The sequence below is a fragment of the Calidris pugnax genome, unplaced genomic scaffold (assembly GCF_001431845.1).
Source record: "Calidris pugnax isolate Ruff unplaced genomic scaffold, ASM143184v1 scaffold20, whole genome shotgun sequence".
NCBI classification, from domain to species: domain Eukaryota; kingdom Metazoa; phylum Chordata; class Aves; order Charadriiformes; family Scolopacidae; genus Calidris; species Calidris pugnax.
The window spans coordinates 30,805,594-30,820,805 of NW_015094510.1; the positions used below are offsets into that span (position 1 = coordinate 30,805,594).

General features: G+C 38.3%; 2 protein-coding genes across 2 annotated transcripts in view; one reads left to right on the forward strand and one right to left on the reverse strand.

Moving 5' to 3' along the window:
- The window catches only part of DYNC2H1 (dynein, cytoplasmic 2, heavy chain 1), a 159,001-nt gene extending 144,200 nt beyond the window's left edge, over positions 1–14,801 (reverse strand). Inside the window, exons 1-15 of the mRNA XM_014966266.1 lie at positions 14,607–14,801; positions 11,753–11,923; positions 10,737–10,872; positions 10,299–10,417; positions 9,586–9,730; positions 8,540–8,772; positions 8,156–8,290; positions 7,945–8,058; positions 7,638–7,749; positions 7,346–7,470; positions 5,935–6,110; positions 4,358–4,553; positions 3,072–3,167; positions 847–999; positions 643–741 (exon numbers count right to left, since the gene is read on the reverse strand). Of these exons, the coding sequence (XP_014821752.1) occupies positions 643–741; positions 847–999; positions 3,072–3,167; positions 4,358–4,553; positions 5,935–6,110; positions 7,346–7,470; positions 7,638–7,749; positions 7,945–8,058; positions 8,156–8,290; positions 8,540–8,772; positions 9,586–9,730; positions 10,299–10,417; positions 10,737–10,872; positions 11,753–11,923; positions 14,607–14,801 (2,205 nt within the window). The remainder of the gene's footprint in view (positions 1–642; positions 742–846; positions 1,000–3,071; positions 3,168–4,357; positions 4,554–5,934; positions 6,111–7,345; positions 7,471–7,637; positions 7,750–7,944; positions 8,059–8,155; positions 8,291–8,539; positions 8,773–9,585; positions 9,731–10,298; positions 10,418–10,736; positions 10,873–11,752; positions 11,924–14,606) is intronic.
- A 200-nt stretch (positions 14,802–15,001) lies between these two features.
- DCUN1D5 (DCN1, defective in cullin neddylation 1, domain containing 5) overlaps positions 15,002–15,212 on the forward strand; it is a 17,026-nt gene continuing 16,815 nt past the window's right edge. The window contains exon 1 of the mRNA XM_014965768.1: positions 15,002–15,204. Within this exon, the coding sequence (XP_014821254.1) occupies positions 15,002–15,204 (203 nt within the window). The remainder of the gene's footprint in view (positions 15,205–15,212) is intronic.

The following is a 15,212-nucleotide window of genomic DNA, read 5'->3' on the forward strand; positions in this document are numbered from 1 at the left end:
AATAGGGTTTTTAAAGAAAATATGTAAAATCCTGATGACAACAGCAGTAAGACTATACCATCTTGTAATTCTGGATGGTGAAAACAGGATACACCTGGTTAAATTTTATCACTTCTACAGTGTTCACAGAAGCAGCTTCATAGTACTCGGGACTGGTGAGGCCCCAACTCGAGTACAGTGTCCTTCTAAAATTTGACAGTTGATAAGTGAACAAATAATAATGTGTTTTTTAATTTATTTCAGGCAGAAGTGTATTTTAATTCTAAATTTTATACTTTTGTTCTATTCTGCCTCAGGATCACTCATATCTATACCAATTTCTTTATTTTTCCTTGTGTTAATGGCTCAGACGCAACTGATCTACGTGACCTATGGTTTTCCCATTTTTCCACCCAACCCCTGTCATCTGACCAAATGTTGGTCTCCTCCCTTTACTAGTATGACATAAAAAAGATTATCCTCATCTTCATCTAAGATTTTCATCTCACACCTGGCAGTAACTAGTATACAGTCAGTTTTCCTGAGCTAGCTAATAACTCCTTAATCAAAATTAATTCCATCATGCTATGTTTGAGTCTTAAATCTTGAGTAGTGTTGAAAAGTCCAATGTTCACAGTTTGCAATATGATAATGAAACCCTGCCTGTGACTCGAGGCTGGCAAAACCAGTTCGGAGCTCCTGGAGTCCATCTTTCCAACGCTGCTGCTGCCGAAGGAGATCAATATTCATGAGCGATATAACCTGTTAAAAGAGTTTTAAAGGATAATAAACTTATTAATCACCACACAAAGAAACAGTAAAATAAGCTGTAAGAGATGTGATTTCAATTTCACCTGGAAAATATACCTTTTCGATGAAGTTTGTGTGCCACTTTCTTAGTTTTCTATTTTCAGTGGAAAGCCGTTCAGCAGCAGCTTGGAGTTTTTGGATATAAGCTTCCAATTCTCTAGGATTATCCCATGTTATTTGAGCTTTTCCTCCAGGACCAGATTTTGAATGCTTGAAAAGCATACAAACTTTGTGAGATTTATTGACAAATACAGTCTACAAGCAAGCATACAGGAAGTGAGAAAGACAGTTTTACTTCTAGTGAAAAAGAAAGGACCTCCCTCCACTACTGCACTAGAGACATAATAATCTGGCAAATCACAGACATATGACCATATTATAGCTACATCAACACACTGGGGAAGGATGAATGCCAGATTCCTAACAGACTTTGAAGGGAATCCACTGATGTTGAGACTCCTGCCCCACATATAAGCAGACACTTTAAGCTAAGAGGACACCTTAAACTCCTCCTTTTCTCTTTGACCTGCACAGACCAAAAATCAAAATGTCACACTAATAATTGCTATCCAACTTCACCTGTCCATCACAAAATATTTTTTTAAATTACACTGTACAATTCCACTGACCCTTAAGCAGCTTTGGGGAGTTCCATTTCTATGGGCTTTTTATCAAGATTCAGGGGGGTTTATGCATTTTGCTAAGTTTAGAGTAGAAAATCAGAACACAAAAGCATCTGAAGTTCCACAACTGGATCTGCTCCTAAAAGGTGTAGGGCAGAAATCACGTCAATTAAGACAACATGTTGTGCCTTTGAACACTTCTGCACCGTCATTGTTTTAGGGCCTGTACACTAAAGGAATCTGTGGCATTTTTACAGGAAACTTCTGAACATACAATTTGGTCTGCTCTCTCCACTGTTTTGTGTGAAATAATCCCAACCCCAATATCCCTTCTATTATCAGCCCAATTCTTGTCGTCTGTCTTGCAAAACGGTTCCTCAGCAGTGAGTGTCCAACCGTTTCTGTAATGCTTGCTCTGGAGGCATTACTCTCTTGTGCAATACAGAGTTTATGGCCACATTATCATTCTCCAGCCATTCTCACATTGGAAAAGTGTTGAAAGAAGGTGAAGATCATAGAATCATAGAATCATAGAATCGTTAGGGTTGGAAGGGACCTTTAAAGGTCATCTACACCAACCCCCCTGCAATGAGCAGGGACATTATCAACTAGACCAGGTTGCTCAAAGCCCCATCCAGCCTGGCCTTGAACACCTCCAGGGATGGGGCATCCACAACTTCCCTGGGCAACCTGTTCCAGTGTCTCACCACCCTCATAGTAAAAAATTTCTTCCTGAGATCTAATCTGAATCTTTTTTCTTCCAATTTAAAACCATTTCCCCTTGTCCTATTGTTCTTCAAACTGATACCAGTTCTTCAAAAAGTTCTATCAGTTCTTCAAACTGATAAAAACTAGTAAACTGAAATTAATTATATACAACATGCTTCTCCAGACATAAAGTAGAAATATGGTGTTAAAGAACTGTAGATTGTAATGTAATTTGTAAGTTTGATTTGTCCCTTCAAAGCAGAAAAATGAAAATAAATAAATAAATTCCCCCAAATTGGTCCAAATTCCTTAAAAAAATCTAAAACTTCTTTAAGTACAGTGAACATTCTAGTAATTATTAAAAAAAAATAGTATTAGAGCAACTATATTATGGCTGAACACCAAGCCACTGTAACAAACTGCATGCATAAGTCAATAATCATTTTTTGTTCTTAATCTAGAACAGAAACTACCTACTTTCAACTTGCCCAAAACATGAATTAGAAATACACAAGAGAATTACAAAATACACAGGGAGTTATTAGCAGTCAAAACAGTGAAATGCTAATTTATCTCCAGAATAAAGCATATTTCATTTTTACTAACATAGACAAGAAATAATATTATTTAGAACCGTTAAAACAGGAGTTGTATTCCCAGCTATTAAGGAATTGGCCTCACTGTATTTCATACGTAAATTCAAACAGCAAAAATAATTCCTGAGAGACCATATTACACTAATATCCAGAGTAAAAAGGAGTAAGCAGTTGTTTAAATGAAACATCCCAAAAGAGGGATCCCACTGATTTCAATAAATGTTAATTAAATGGATGGTGTTGCTTGTATGGGAAAGCTACAGTTAAGAAGTCCAGCAATAAACACAGAAAAAGCAGCACAGAACATGCACAGATATCACTGAAATTTAAAATACAGAGAGAGGAATTCTTTCACCTTAATTATCTGTTCAAATGCTAGAGCAGACTGTAACATCATTGGCTTCTGACTCGGAATCATTTGTTGATCAATAGAATTATAAAAATGCGCCACCTGGAAAAATGGAGAGATTAAATTTACAAGAATAGATAAAAATATTTATATGGCAATAAATGCAATGCAGGATATTTCTGAAAGTATTGCCCAACCAATACCATTAAGAAATGACAATTAACTATAACAGTACAATGTTTACAAAAGTAAGGTACATATGCAATGCTAATGTGATCCTATCTTCTTCTAGTGACAAGTGCTAATAGCAAAGACGACTGCTTACACGTCTGAGGTGATTATACTTCATCTTAAGTGAAATAAGTTCAGTCTCAGATTTATTATAAGTGGAACACTTCCACTATTTTATGCAAATGTAGACATCTAGTGCCATTTCAGAAGCCTTCAAGTATCCATGACATCCACCAGGATATCACACAAGACCTAAAATAGATCTATTTACTTCCACATTGACAGCTGGAGTAAGAGGGATAACCTAACACTTGGTTTAGTTATCCACACACAGACATCTCATGCCTTTTGAGATGAGTAAGGTTTCTACCCATGTCAGTGATGCAGGTGCATGGGTATCTTGTAGGTTTTGTGTCATCTCTGCCTTAGCTGTGCAGGTATCTCAGACACCAATGACACCTCACGTGAAACTGAATTGCCCCTGTGTAACCACATAAGAACTTTAACCAATATGCATATTTTTATTCTTGCATCTTACTGTAACAGGAAAAAACCTGACATGGTCTTTCAACAGAAATATAAGCCCAATAAAAACTTATGTAGCACTGCATCCAGTCAAAAAATAAACCCCCAAAAAACCAAACACACGTTCCCATTAAAATACTTATTAAAATATTGTCATTTGAAAACTAGCAATGGTGAGGACAAGCTGGCCCATTTTATGAAATTCACCTTCAATTATAATTAAGCAAAAGTGAGACTAAAACCGGAAGATCAATAAATTACTTGTCATATTTTTGTATATTCATAGAGTAACTTCACATAGCTTTAATACTATAATTCATTTGGTTTCAAAAGAAAACACATTTGGAAATTCTAAAGCATCTGTTTTTTTCTCTTTTAAGGACTTAGCTAATTTGTTCAAGAAACAAGTCACTTTCATACAGACAAACACAGAAAAAGCTCGACCACACAGTCAGAAAAGATAATAGTCTAGAAAAATTCTAGTACTAAAGCTGGGAAGTCAGAAGAGGAAGTTACTATGACATTTAATCTTGTACCTGTTTGAGGATGACCGCCTGCTTACAGAACTTCTGTGCAGTGTTTGCAACATGCTGGATTTTAGCTGGTATAGCAAAACCAAGTGCTGACAGCTGACGGACTTCTCTTAGGAGAGTTACCAGACGATCTGAATAAAGTATGTTTAATGTTCCAAAAACATGATCCAACTCCATTACTGGACTATTAGCTTGGATGCTAAACCAAAATCAGATTAAACATATTATTGAATATAATTTGAAATTGATCCTTTCTTAGGGGCATTTTATAATAATATAATAAACAATTCTAAAAAGTTTGATGTCATTCTATTATTCTTCTACATTTATTAACATTTTTATTTACTCAGAAATTATTCTAGCAACCTTTTTTTCATTCAAAGCCATTGAAGACATGAAGAAATGAATAATGCCTATTGATTTTGCTCAAAAAGTTTTTCTGGCTTGTTACAGTACTTAACATGTACCTCGCAGATAGGCAGTATTTCTCAAATATGCTGGCCCCATCCTGCTCTCTCCAGCCAGCACTTTACAGGTCCCTGCCTCCAGCATTGCAAAGGGGGAGAAATTGTCTGAGGAACCATTCCAAGAAACAGGACTTGAATCAGTGGAATGTTTTGGTACACATAATCAGATGCTAATAAGAACATCAGCCGATCTTTAGATTTTACTCCATTATTTTTTTTTCCTACAGTAGTAATGCTTCTACCACAATCCTTCTAGGCTTCTTTCATAAAAACTCAGTTTTACTCATTTTTTCATTTTTTCCTCATCTTTTTTCAGTTTGCATACCCATTGCATTCCCCTTTGCAGTGTGCTACCTCTTTTCTTTTCCTTTTAATTAATCTCTTCCTATCTTTTAAAATTTCACACTAGCAAAATTTTATGGTACTAATAAATTAGATGGCTGTTATACATTGGAGGGCTGCACCTGTTTATTTGTTATATTTGAGTGTTTTTCATAAAAGAAAAGTCTACACAGAAGTACCAACTCTTGTATCCTCTGAAACTGTGGACAAGCACTTTTTTCAAAGAATGTTTGCATCACTCAGAGGTGCAGAAAGAAGCTATGTGGCCAACCATTAAAAAAAATGTTAAAATACATTTTAATATCCCATAAAGTAATTTCATTATTTTAGGGAACACAGTTCATGAGGATTAAATTTATTTTCTTACCCTTCTACCATCTGCTCTATTTACATTGCAGAATTACTTGTGAATAGCAATTCATTGTTACTCTACATGTCATCTGTATATCACAGCTGATCTCATCTGGTTTCTAGACATTATCACTATATAGATTACAATGGACAGCAAGTACGAACAACAAGCAAAGAAAACACGTCTTCTATTCCAGGTGTTACTAGAAACTGAAAGATTAGTTATTAACATTGTCCTGAATACTTCAATTTATCAACCAAGCCTGACAGGATGATGAAATGATAATAAACTCTTCCATTTTGTTTCTCCACCTCATTCTCAATTCTGTACATTTTTTTTATTTCCTTCGTCAAGTTCTACTGAATTAACTCACACTACAAATTTCAGCATAAACATTACTTAAACAAGAATGTATTTACCAAAGTCCTGACTTGGGATTTGATAACTCTGACTGGATGTTCCTAGACCAATCATCAAATTGTTCTTGTTCAAATGCTTTTAATTGTTCCAGAAAAGAATCTGCACTTTGATGAAAAGTTTGAAATCCAGATAAGTCAGAGAGAAGAGCCTCTCCCAGTTTGATAGCATCATCCACCTTAAACACAATCACAAAGAAAAGAAGCTTAATTTCCCAGCATTCAATCAGAAAAGAAAAATCACCACAATTAAAATCGGTATTACAAAACATCCAAGCTGGATTCAAAAAACGATTAGCAAGAAAAAAAAAAAAAAGAATCCTGAATTGTGTCCCAGATGTTCAAATTCCCATTATGGTAAAATGAGTCTGAGTAAGTTGTCCACTGCAGATGTACACCACTATTAAGATATTATTATATTAGAATAGAATCATTTAGGTTGGAAAAGACCCTTAAGATCATCATAGTTTCATAGAACTGTCTAGGTTGGAAGGGACCTTTCAGATTATCTAGTCCAACCATCAACCGAACACTGACAAAAACCATCATTAAACTATGTCCCTCAGCACTACGTCTACGGGTCTTTTAAATACCTCCAGGGATGGTGACTCAACCACTTCCCTAGTCCCTGGTCAGCCTCTTACAATGTTTGATACCCCTTTCTGTTGCAAAATTTTTCCTAATATCCAATCTAAACCATCCCTGGTGCAGCTTTAGGCCATTTCTTCTTCTCTATCGCCTGTTACCTGGAAGAAGAGACAGACCCCAACCTCGCTACAACCTCCTTTCAGGTAGTTGTAGAGAGTGATAAGGTCTCTCCCCTCAGCTTCCCTTTCTCCAGGCTAAACAATCCCAGCTCCCACAGCTGCTCCTCATAAGATTTGTTCTCTAGAATCACATAGGTTTTAAACTCATTTTGTTGTAAGAGAACACAGAATCATTCGATCTTTACTTTTACTACAGTCTCTGTAGGAAATTCCCTGGCAGGCACTGACTCAAAAAAAGTACTACCAAGAAATCCCTTTGATTTTAAGGGGACACTACACAGGTTAATAAAAACAAGTTAAAATTAGGATGTCAGGATCTGGCTATCTCTAAATCTTAAATACAATTTTAAAATGCAAACTGAAGGGTAAAATTTAACAAAACACCTCCTCTCAGAATCTTGGTCTTTTTTTTAATTAAAAAAAAAATAAGTCTAAAAGCAGGCAGTACAGTGTATTACAATCAGACTGTCTTCTGGGTCAGTTAATAAAATTCAACTTAGCAAGCAGCACCGCTAATAAGGAATCCTGATGCTGTAACTCTTGGGAAGTTCACAATTCTTCTACGGGGAATTCCTCACAGAAATCTCAAATACCATGTTTTACATTCTATTATAATACAATGTCTATAGAGCAATGGAATCTGTTACCTTCAGCTCCAGCTGCCGCACCCACACAATATTATTGACAACTTCAGAAAGGTTTTTGCCTGACAGTGGTCCAGAAACATCACCAGGAACACCATGGCATCGAGTTTCAAATTCAGTCTGATGGTCTAAAACAAGCAAAAGATTCATGTTAAACCAGAAACCTAATAGAACAAGCTTAAAATTATTACTGTAATTATAAAAACATACTAGGGATGCTGACATAACTTTTAAAGCAAATAAAGAATTCTAGTAAAAAACTAACCCAAATAAATATTTTTAAACACATTTTTACCTTTGACATAATCTTGAAGTCTTGCTAGTAATGTTTCCCTTTCAAAAAGCAGTTCTTTGCTTATATTCGGATGCTTTATCAGTTCCTTATATTTCTGAAATGTTTGAAGAAGCTGGAATATGAAGTTAAAAAAAGTTACCTCTTTCTCCTGAAAAAAAATTTAAACGTATTCTGACACCACTTGTTAGTGCTGTTCATAAGGACTGTCTTTGGCACTAAGTACTTATTCCTTTGCTCTAAACTGACTACTTAAGAATTCAGTAACTTTATCTTTAGGAAAGATTTCAGACTACAAAAATACCCATACCTGCTGAGGGCTGTCCTGAATTTCTGAAATAAATTTCTTCAATTTACTTGCTATTTTTTGTTCCGCTGGCGCAATAATTCTTTCAAACTGACAGACTGCTGCTTTCCATAATGGCTAGAGACAATGAGTTCATATGTTAGTTTAGGACTATTCATATACATGATAAAAAGTTATAGAAAGAATGTGAATAAATTAAAAATAAGCATTATACCTCTGTGTATGGATTATAGTGTACAGGATTTAGGCCAGCAAAGGGTTCGAACACCTGAGCACGACGTAAAGCATTTTGTTCTCCAGCTGGCAAAAACAATGATAGTTTTTCATGCAGCGTTCTAACAGTTAGCACCTGTAACAGAAAAAAAATCTCTTATATATCCAACATATTTTCACATAAAACTTACATTTAGAAGCAAAAAGCACAAGCAGTATATCACATGCTTTTTACATGAATCTTTTGACAGGCTCAGGCACACATGGATTATGAAATGCTATCTGAGTCTGAAAAGGCTATAAAAGAGTTTTTATTCCTTAACTTAAAATAATGCTGTTTAATTCTGTGTCTAATGAAATAAATGTGCATAATTGAAATCTCTACCTCATCGAGACGTTTGCCAAGTTTGGCTAACATTTCAGGGAAATACTTCTCATTTTTCCATGGATGTAGAGTATAACGTTGCCACAGTTGTCCAGTTAGGTACTCACAAGCTGACACCCACTGCTCACAAATCAAGATGCCAGCCTTTAGATTTTCTTTAACACTGTAGAAAGCATCCTCCCACAGATTCAGAGCCGCTAATTTTCTCTGAACATATCTACCTAGTGAGCCACCTAGAACACAAAAAAGCATACAAAAGCAATACATTAAGTTTGTTCCAAATAATTCCTTTAAACTCTAAACCAAGTTCCAAAGGCATTTTTAAAAAACTAGTATGATGTCTTAATTTCAAACCACACAAATGTATCAATAACTTATAGTTTTCTTTCAGATTTTAAAAATTTCTTAAACGTCTCGAAGTTAAACGGAGGTTGGTCCAACATCAGAAGCTGATGGATTTGGATTCTGGAATCCATACACAAGCATCTGTCCGTATCAGCAGCGTTCCCAGCCAGCCTTCCCCCCACACATATACACATCTGGCTGCAGAAGACAAACTCAGCATCTTATCCCTGTCCCAGAACATGGGATTGCTATTGTGAGAAAGAGAGAAGCAACTTCTCTCCATGTCCTGCTCTCACCTCCACACAGACAGAACCAACATTCAAATGTGGTTTTTACATAAATAAATTTTCTCCTCTGGGAAAAAGACAGAGAGTCAAACAGTAACAAGACAAAACCAATGCACAGGATTAAAGGTATCCAGCTCCATCTCGCCATCACAGATGATAACCCCATCTTGCTGTCACAGTTGATTCTGTGATTCTATTAGCTGTCATCTTCCCAGGCATGTGTGAAGGCATCTACCAGAACTGGCTGAATTATTCGATACTATAAGGCAGTATTAATAGATGATAATTAACAGAAGAAAGCACTTAGTGCTGTAGGCTATCTCCAGTGCCTTTAGGAAAAAAGTGGTCTCTGCTCAAGCATTCATTTTATCTTTTCTCAACTGTTCATTTAATAAAGGCCATATAAAAGTTTACCTATTACATCCAAGAGATTTTGCATGCGTGGCTGTGGATAAGGATCATGTTCTGTTTGTCTCCACACACCATCAACAGTGTCCCTGGTAGTCTCCACCAAATCCACAACTTCAAATAAGGAAAGACTATCCAAGTTGTAATAATCCTAGAAAAAAATATCCTTAATACAAATACTTTGCAACTAGTATTGTAGAAACATTTACACTTTCTGAAGCTGGCAATTTCTGTAGTTTCTTAGGGTTTACTGCTTAACAGAATATGTCATAATCCTATCAAAAACCAAGCATTTGTGTAAGTTTATTCATGTGAAGATTGCATTAATATCTGAAGTGCTATTCAAGCAAGTGCTTCACAGGTACACAAAACTTTGCATGATAGAGTTCATTATTATCCTCCACATTTTCACTTTTTTGTTTTATAATTTCAATAGTCAATCTCTAGTTCACAAATTGTAGCATACCGATTTATTTCTACAGCAGCTCTTAGGATTCAATGGTCAAATCTGAGCCCAATTAAATGTTGGTTTTGCTCTGCACCACTGTCACTAGAAACTACATAAATGTCATTTAAAGTAAGATTTTGCCTAAGGAAAACATAACTAGTTATATATTCATATATTTGAAAGACTGTATATATACTGATATATATTTCACAAGAAGAATGTTTCTACTAAGTCTCCAAATATATCACTGCTCACACAAAAGAAAACATACTTTTGCAATGTCCTCAAAAAGGTCTTTAAAATGAGAAGCTCTGTCTTTACTACACCATTTACTTCCATGATGAGCACATTCTGTCCAGAACTGAAATTCATCTGTTGGTGTAAGTATAGCTGCAAATAAGATCAGAAAATGCTTAAGTATGAATTACATGAATGGTCACAAAATATTTTCACTCAGAACTTACTTTCTAAAGCAAATTTCCACTATATGGTTATATAATTGCCCTTCAACTTCTGAGTCTGAGTAGGTGTACTAACAAGTTAATACCAAGAGACCAGAGCTGATCGTCACTAATTCCAATCCACCACAACCTGTCACATTTCATACTCTGCAGTCACTGGGATAATGAAGACTGAAAACTCAACCTATAAATCAATTATTTACCCCGAATTTAAGATTAATTATAAAAGACATAACTGCAAAACAAACCTTGCACATCATCTTCACTGAATTTTGTTCCTGTGTAATTGGGATCTGATCTTCTGAGAACAGTACTCAAGCCAGCTTCAAGCTCACTTAAAAGTTTCTGGAGTTTGGGATCAAATGTTTTGCTCCATCTCTCATCCTGCAATGAAAATTTAAAAAAACGTCACTCACATGATAGAAAAATTACTATTTTCCTCCCATTAATCTTAAAAAAAAATTAAAATTCAGATTAATAGTATAAGCCACCACATTGGTCGGATACTGTAATAACTTATTTTCTTAAAGTTATGGAAGACCATCTCATTCTTTTCACGTATCAAACCATAATGATACTGTGCTACTTTTTTAATCACAAATTTAAAAGTCTATTATTGGATTTATAAAAGCACTCTAAAAATGTGTTCAAAATTCCTTATTAATTAATTCTCTTAAGTTATCAAATTTGGAATCTATTTCTATAGAATCTGCAAATTGCTAGAATCAAATATTAAAAGTTACTGTGTTTTTCAAAAATTATTTTATTAATGTGGTGACATATAAGAAATTAAAATTATTTAAATGCTGAAATTCTGCTTGCTAGCTTTTGAAATACAGCCATGGTTATGGTTTTTGACAAAAAATCCACAAAGGAAATATGTTCTTTAATGAAACAGGAGGAAAACCCTAAGAACATTTTAAAAAAGCAAAACTGTGATAAATGCAGCTGTACAAATTAATCTGGAGTCTAGCACACCTATCTGCCACACATTACAGAAAACATAGTTTGCATGATACTGACCTATGCATTTCAGATAAAATATAACAATATCGAAAACAGGAAATGTACAGAAGACTGGCATTACTAGTGGAAAGGAGGTAAGTAGCTACTTACAAACTTACAAACTACCATTCATTATTTCAGCTCTTAAAATATTTTCTTTTTAAAACATAAAGTATTTATGTCAGAAGAGTTAACGTGCTACGGAATTTCAATGTTTCAGTATAAATCTACAGAACATTTAAATCAGCAAATTGCTCACCTTCAGCAATACTGGTGCAAAAACTTGTCGTACCGCTTGATAAAGGGTGTTTATTGGTGAATCTAGCATAGATGATACAAGAATATTACTGTGAAGATTGTCTTCTGTAATTACATCAGGTCGCAGCTTAAAGAACACCAACACATTATCTTTTGACTCAGTAGCTTCAATCTATAAAAACAAAGGAGACAGGATTTGTTTAGAAAACTGTAATTGACTGCATACTACGCTAAATTATGTACAGCATTTACACAAATGATTTCCATTATGAAAAAAATTATATAATACCATATTAATCCCTATGGTCTCTGATAACATTCTGGTAGTGTCTGATTTGAGCAGAAAATCAAAACCAGTATTATACTCATTCCTCAGTTGAGAGGACTGTGACATATATATTCTGACATCAAGCACCTAATGCTTTTTTGACTCTAAAATATCTGTAAATATCATAGTTACTTAAATTATTTTGATCTTGAAAACTCCACTTACCACTTTCTGGAGGCAAAGCAGAATCACCATCTTGTTCCTAAAGAAGCCTAAGCATAAAGCCTATCTTTTGGGTTTGGGGGAGTTTTTTGCATTTTTACACTACATAACTTTGGGAATACTTTTCTAAATATTCAGTATTGTTCTCCTGAGTCTGGAGATACATAGCTCTACTGCAATCCATAGATTTCTCAAGGACAGAAAAAGACATGCTCCTTCACCAGTAAAATCCTGAAATTGACTCTTGTTTCCTTTACAGTCCAACTTATGTGTAAAGTTACAAAAGATGCCATCAGATCAATTATTGGAAACTATTTGTGGCTGAGGAGAATTCATAAAACAGGAGAATATTATTAAACACTTGATGAAACAACAGCAAAAAAAAAACCCTAGCTGAAATCCCACATTCTGTGCAGTTGTAAACATCTGTGAACTTTTTTCTGCTACAAGAAGGACAGTAGAAACAGGTTTTAATTTTACTGGACAGTATCAATTTTACTTTCTTATCAAGTCCTTAGCCCAACACCTTCAGACACAATTTCACTGAGACTGGGGTGTACACTGTAGCCCCTATGGGCACCCGATCTTCCACAGCTGCTGACTGTGGCTTTGTACATCAGACAGCGCTTCAGCAGCACACCCCAAAAACCAGTACATGTAAATGTTCACTCTTGCACAAACACAGCATGCACTAGACATCATAGACTACGTAGACCAGGAGGCATGTAAATTACTAGTCCACACAGCAGTTTGCATGCTAATGACCCATTACACTAGCCATCGCTGCACAAAAACCCATCACTGACCTAACAGACACCATGTCGCTGGTCTCACAGCAGAACCATGGGACTCACGTTAAGCCCCGGGCTCTGCCTGTACACTGTATGTGACATGCACCACACCACCTCCTGATCTCTTGGTGACATTCACTGCTCATCACACCCCACAGCGTGATGATACCTTGGATGAGACACTCACTGAACACAAACACTCAGAGCAGGATATTTCACACAGATTTGCTCAAAGCTGGATGCATTAATCTGCAAAATGCATGATTTGGACAAACAACCACTTTAGGACTTGTTAAATATCAGCCAATGTGCCACATTTTGGGCCACCTTTCCTGAATGGACACTAGCAATCCGATCCTTCCAGTCACTTGCACATACCCTTGCCCAGGAACAACACAGATCCAAGACTCCACATGGCATTTGCAGCTGTTCTCCGGGCTGCATCGCATTCACACAGTGACAATACACAGCATGCTAAAACTACACAGAATCATAGAATGGTTAGAGTTGGAAGGGACCTTAAAGATCATCGAGTTCCAACCCCCCTGCCATGGGCAGGGACACCTCCCACTAGACCAGGTTGCTCAAAGCCCCATCCAGCCTGGCCTTGAACACTTCCATGGATGGGGCAACCACAGCTTCTCTGGGCAACCTGTTCCAGTGCCTCACCACACTCACAGTAAGGAATTTCTTTCTAATATTTAATCTAAATCTCCATTCTTTCAATTTAAAACCGTGCCTCTCATCCTATCACTACATTCCTGGATAAAGAGTCCCTCACCGTGTCAGCATGGGCACATTCCACTAATGAATGTATCACTCAGCTGACCATACGGTCTTCACAGACTGTACTGCGTCCAGCTCTGGAGCCCTCAGCACAGGAAAGACATGGACCTGTTGGAGCGGGTCCAGAGGAGGCCCACAAAAATGATCAGAGAGATGGAACAGCTCTCCTGTGAGGACAGGCTGAGAGAATCGGGGTCATTCCGCCTGGAGAAGAGAAGGCTCAAAGAAGATGTTATTGTGGCCTTTTGGGACTTAAAGGCAGCTTATAAGAATGATGGGGACAAACTTTTTAGCAGGAACTGTTGCACCAGGACAAAGGATAGTAGTTTTAAACTAAAAGAGGGAAGATTTAGACTAGACATAAGGAAGAAATTCTTTACAGTGAGGGTGGTGAGACACTGGTACAGGTTGCCCAGAGAGGTGGTGGATGCCCGATCCCTGGAAACATTCAGGGTCAGACTGGATGGGGCTCTGAGCAACCTGATCTAGTTGATAATGTCCCTGCTCATTGCAGGGGGGTTGGCCGAGATGACCTTTAAAGGTCCCTTCCAACCCAAACTACTCCATGATTCTGTGATTTTATGACTCTTGGGCCAGGAATTTATGCACAAGACGCTGAGACCTGCACAGATACTTGCAGCACGATGTCTCCCAAATCAGATACCACGCTTTTATAACTACTAAATCCGGGCCGGACCCCAGGCTCTGCATCCCCACTCGCACACGGGGCCGCAACGGACACGCCGGCTCCACAGGTGCCTGCTCGCACTCCTCTGACACCCCCCTACCTTGTTGGATGCGGTGAGGTGGGTGCCCGAGCGCTGCACGACCAGCAGGAACTCGTTGCCGTCGTCCAGGAACCTGGCCAGCTCCGGGCGGGCATGGAGCCCCAGGGCAGCGGGGCCCGCAGCGGGATCCACCCCGAAGTAGTTGGCAGCCGTGGCTGAAATAAAGCGCTTTCTCTCGTCTCCCTTCCCGGCCATGCCGGCAGGACGCGGCGCCGCCAGGCGGGATCACGGCGGGGGTGGAAGCGGAGCCCCGCGAAGGCACGTGGGGGGCTGACGGGAGACGACGGCAGGGGCGGGGGGCGGGAGGGACGGCGGCTCGCACCGGGGCACAGGGTGAGGCCCGCGGCCTGCCGGCGTCCCCGCGTTGCCAGGACCCGTCGCTATGGTGACTGAAAATGGCAGCCCCGGGGCGCTCGCGAGAGCCGTCCGGGCTGGAGACGGGCGAAGCGCAGCGCCGGCGGGGAGGAGGGCGGCGATCGACGCGCTCGGCAATCGGCAGGGGGAGCCAGGCCAGCCGCGCTCCCTCCCCCGCTCGGTGGCCTGGCGGCGCGCGCCCCCTGCAGGCCGCGGCGGGGCCGGCAGCCCCTGAGGGGCTGAGGTTCGGGC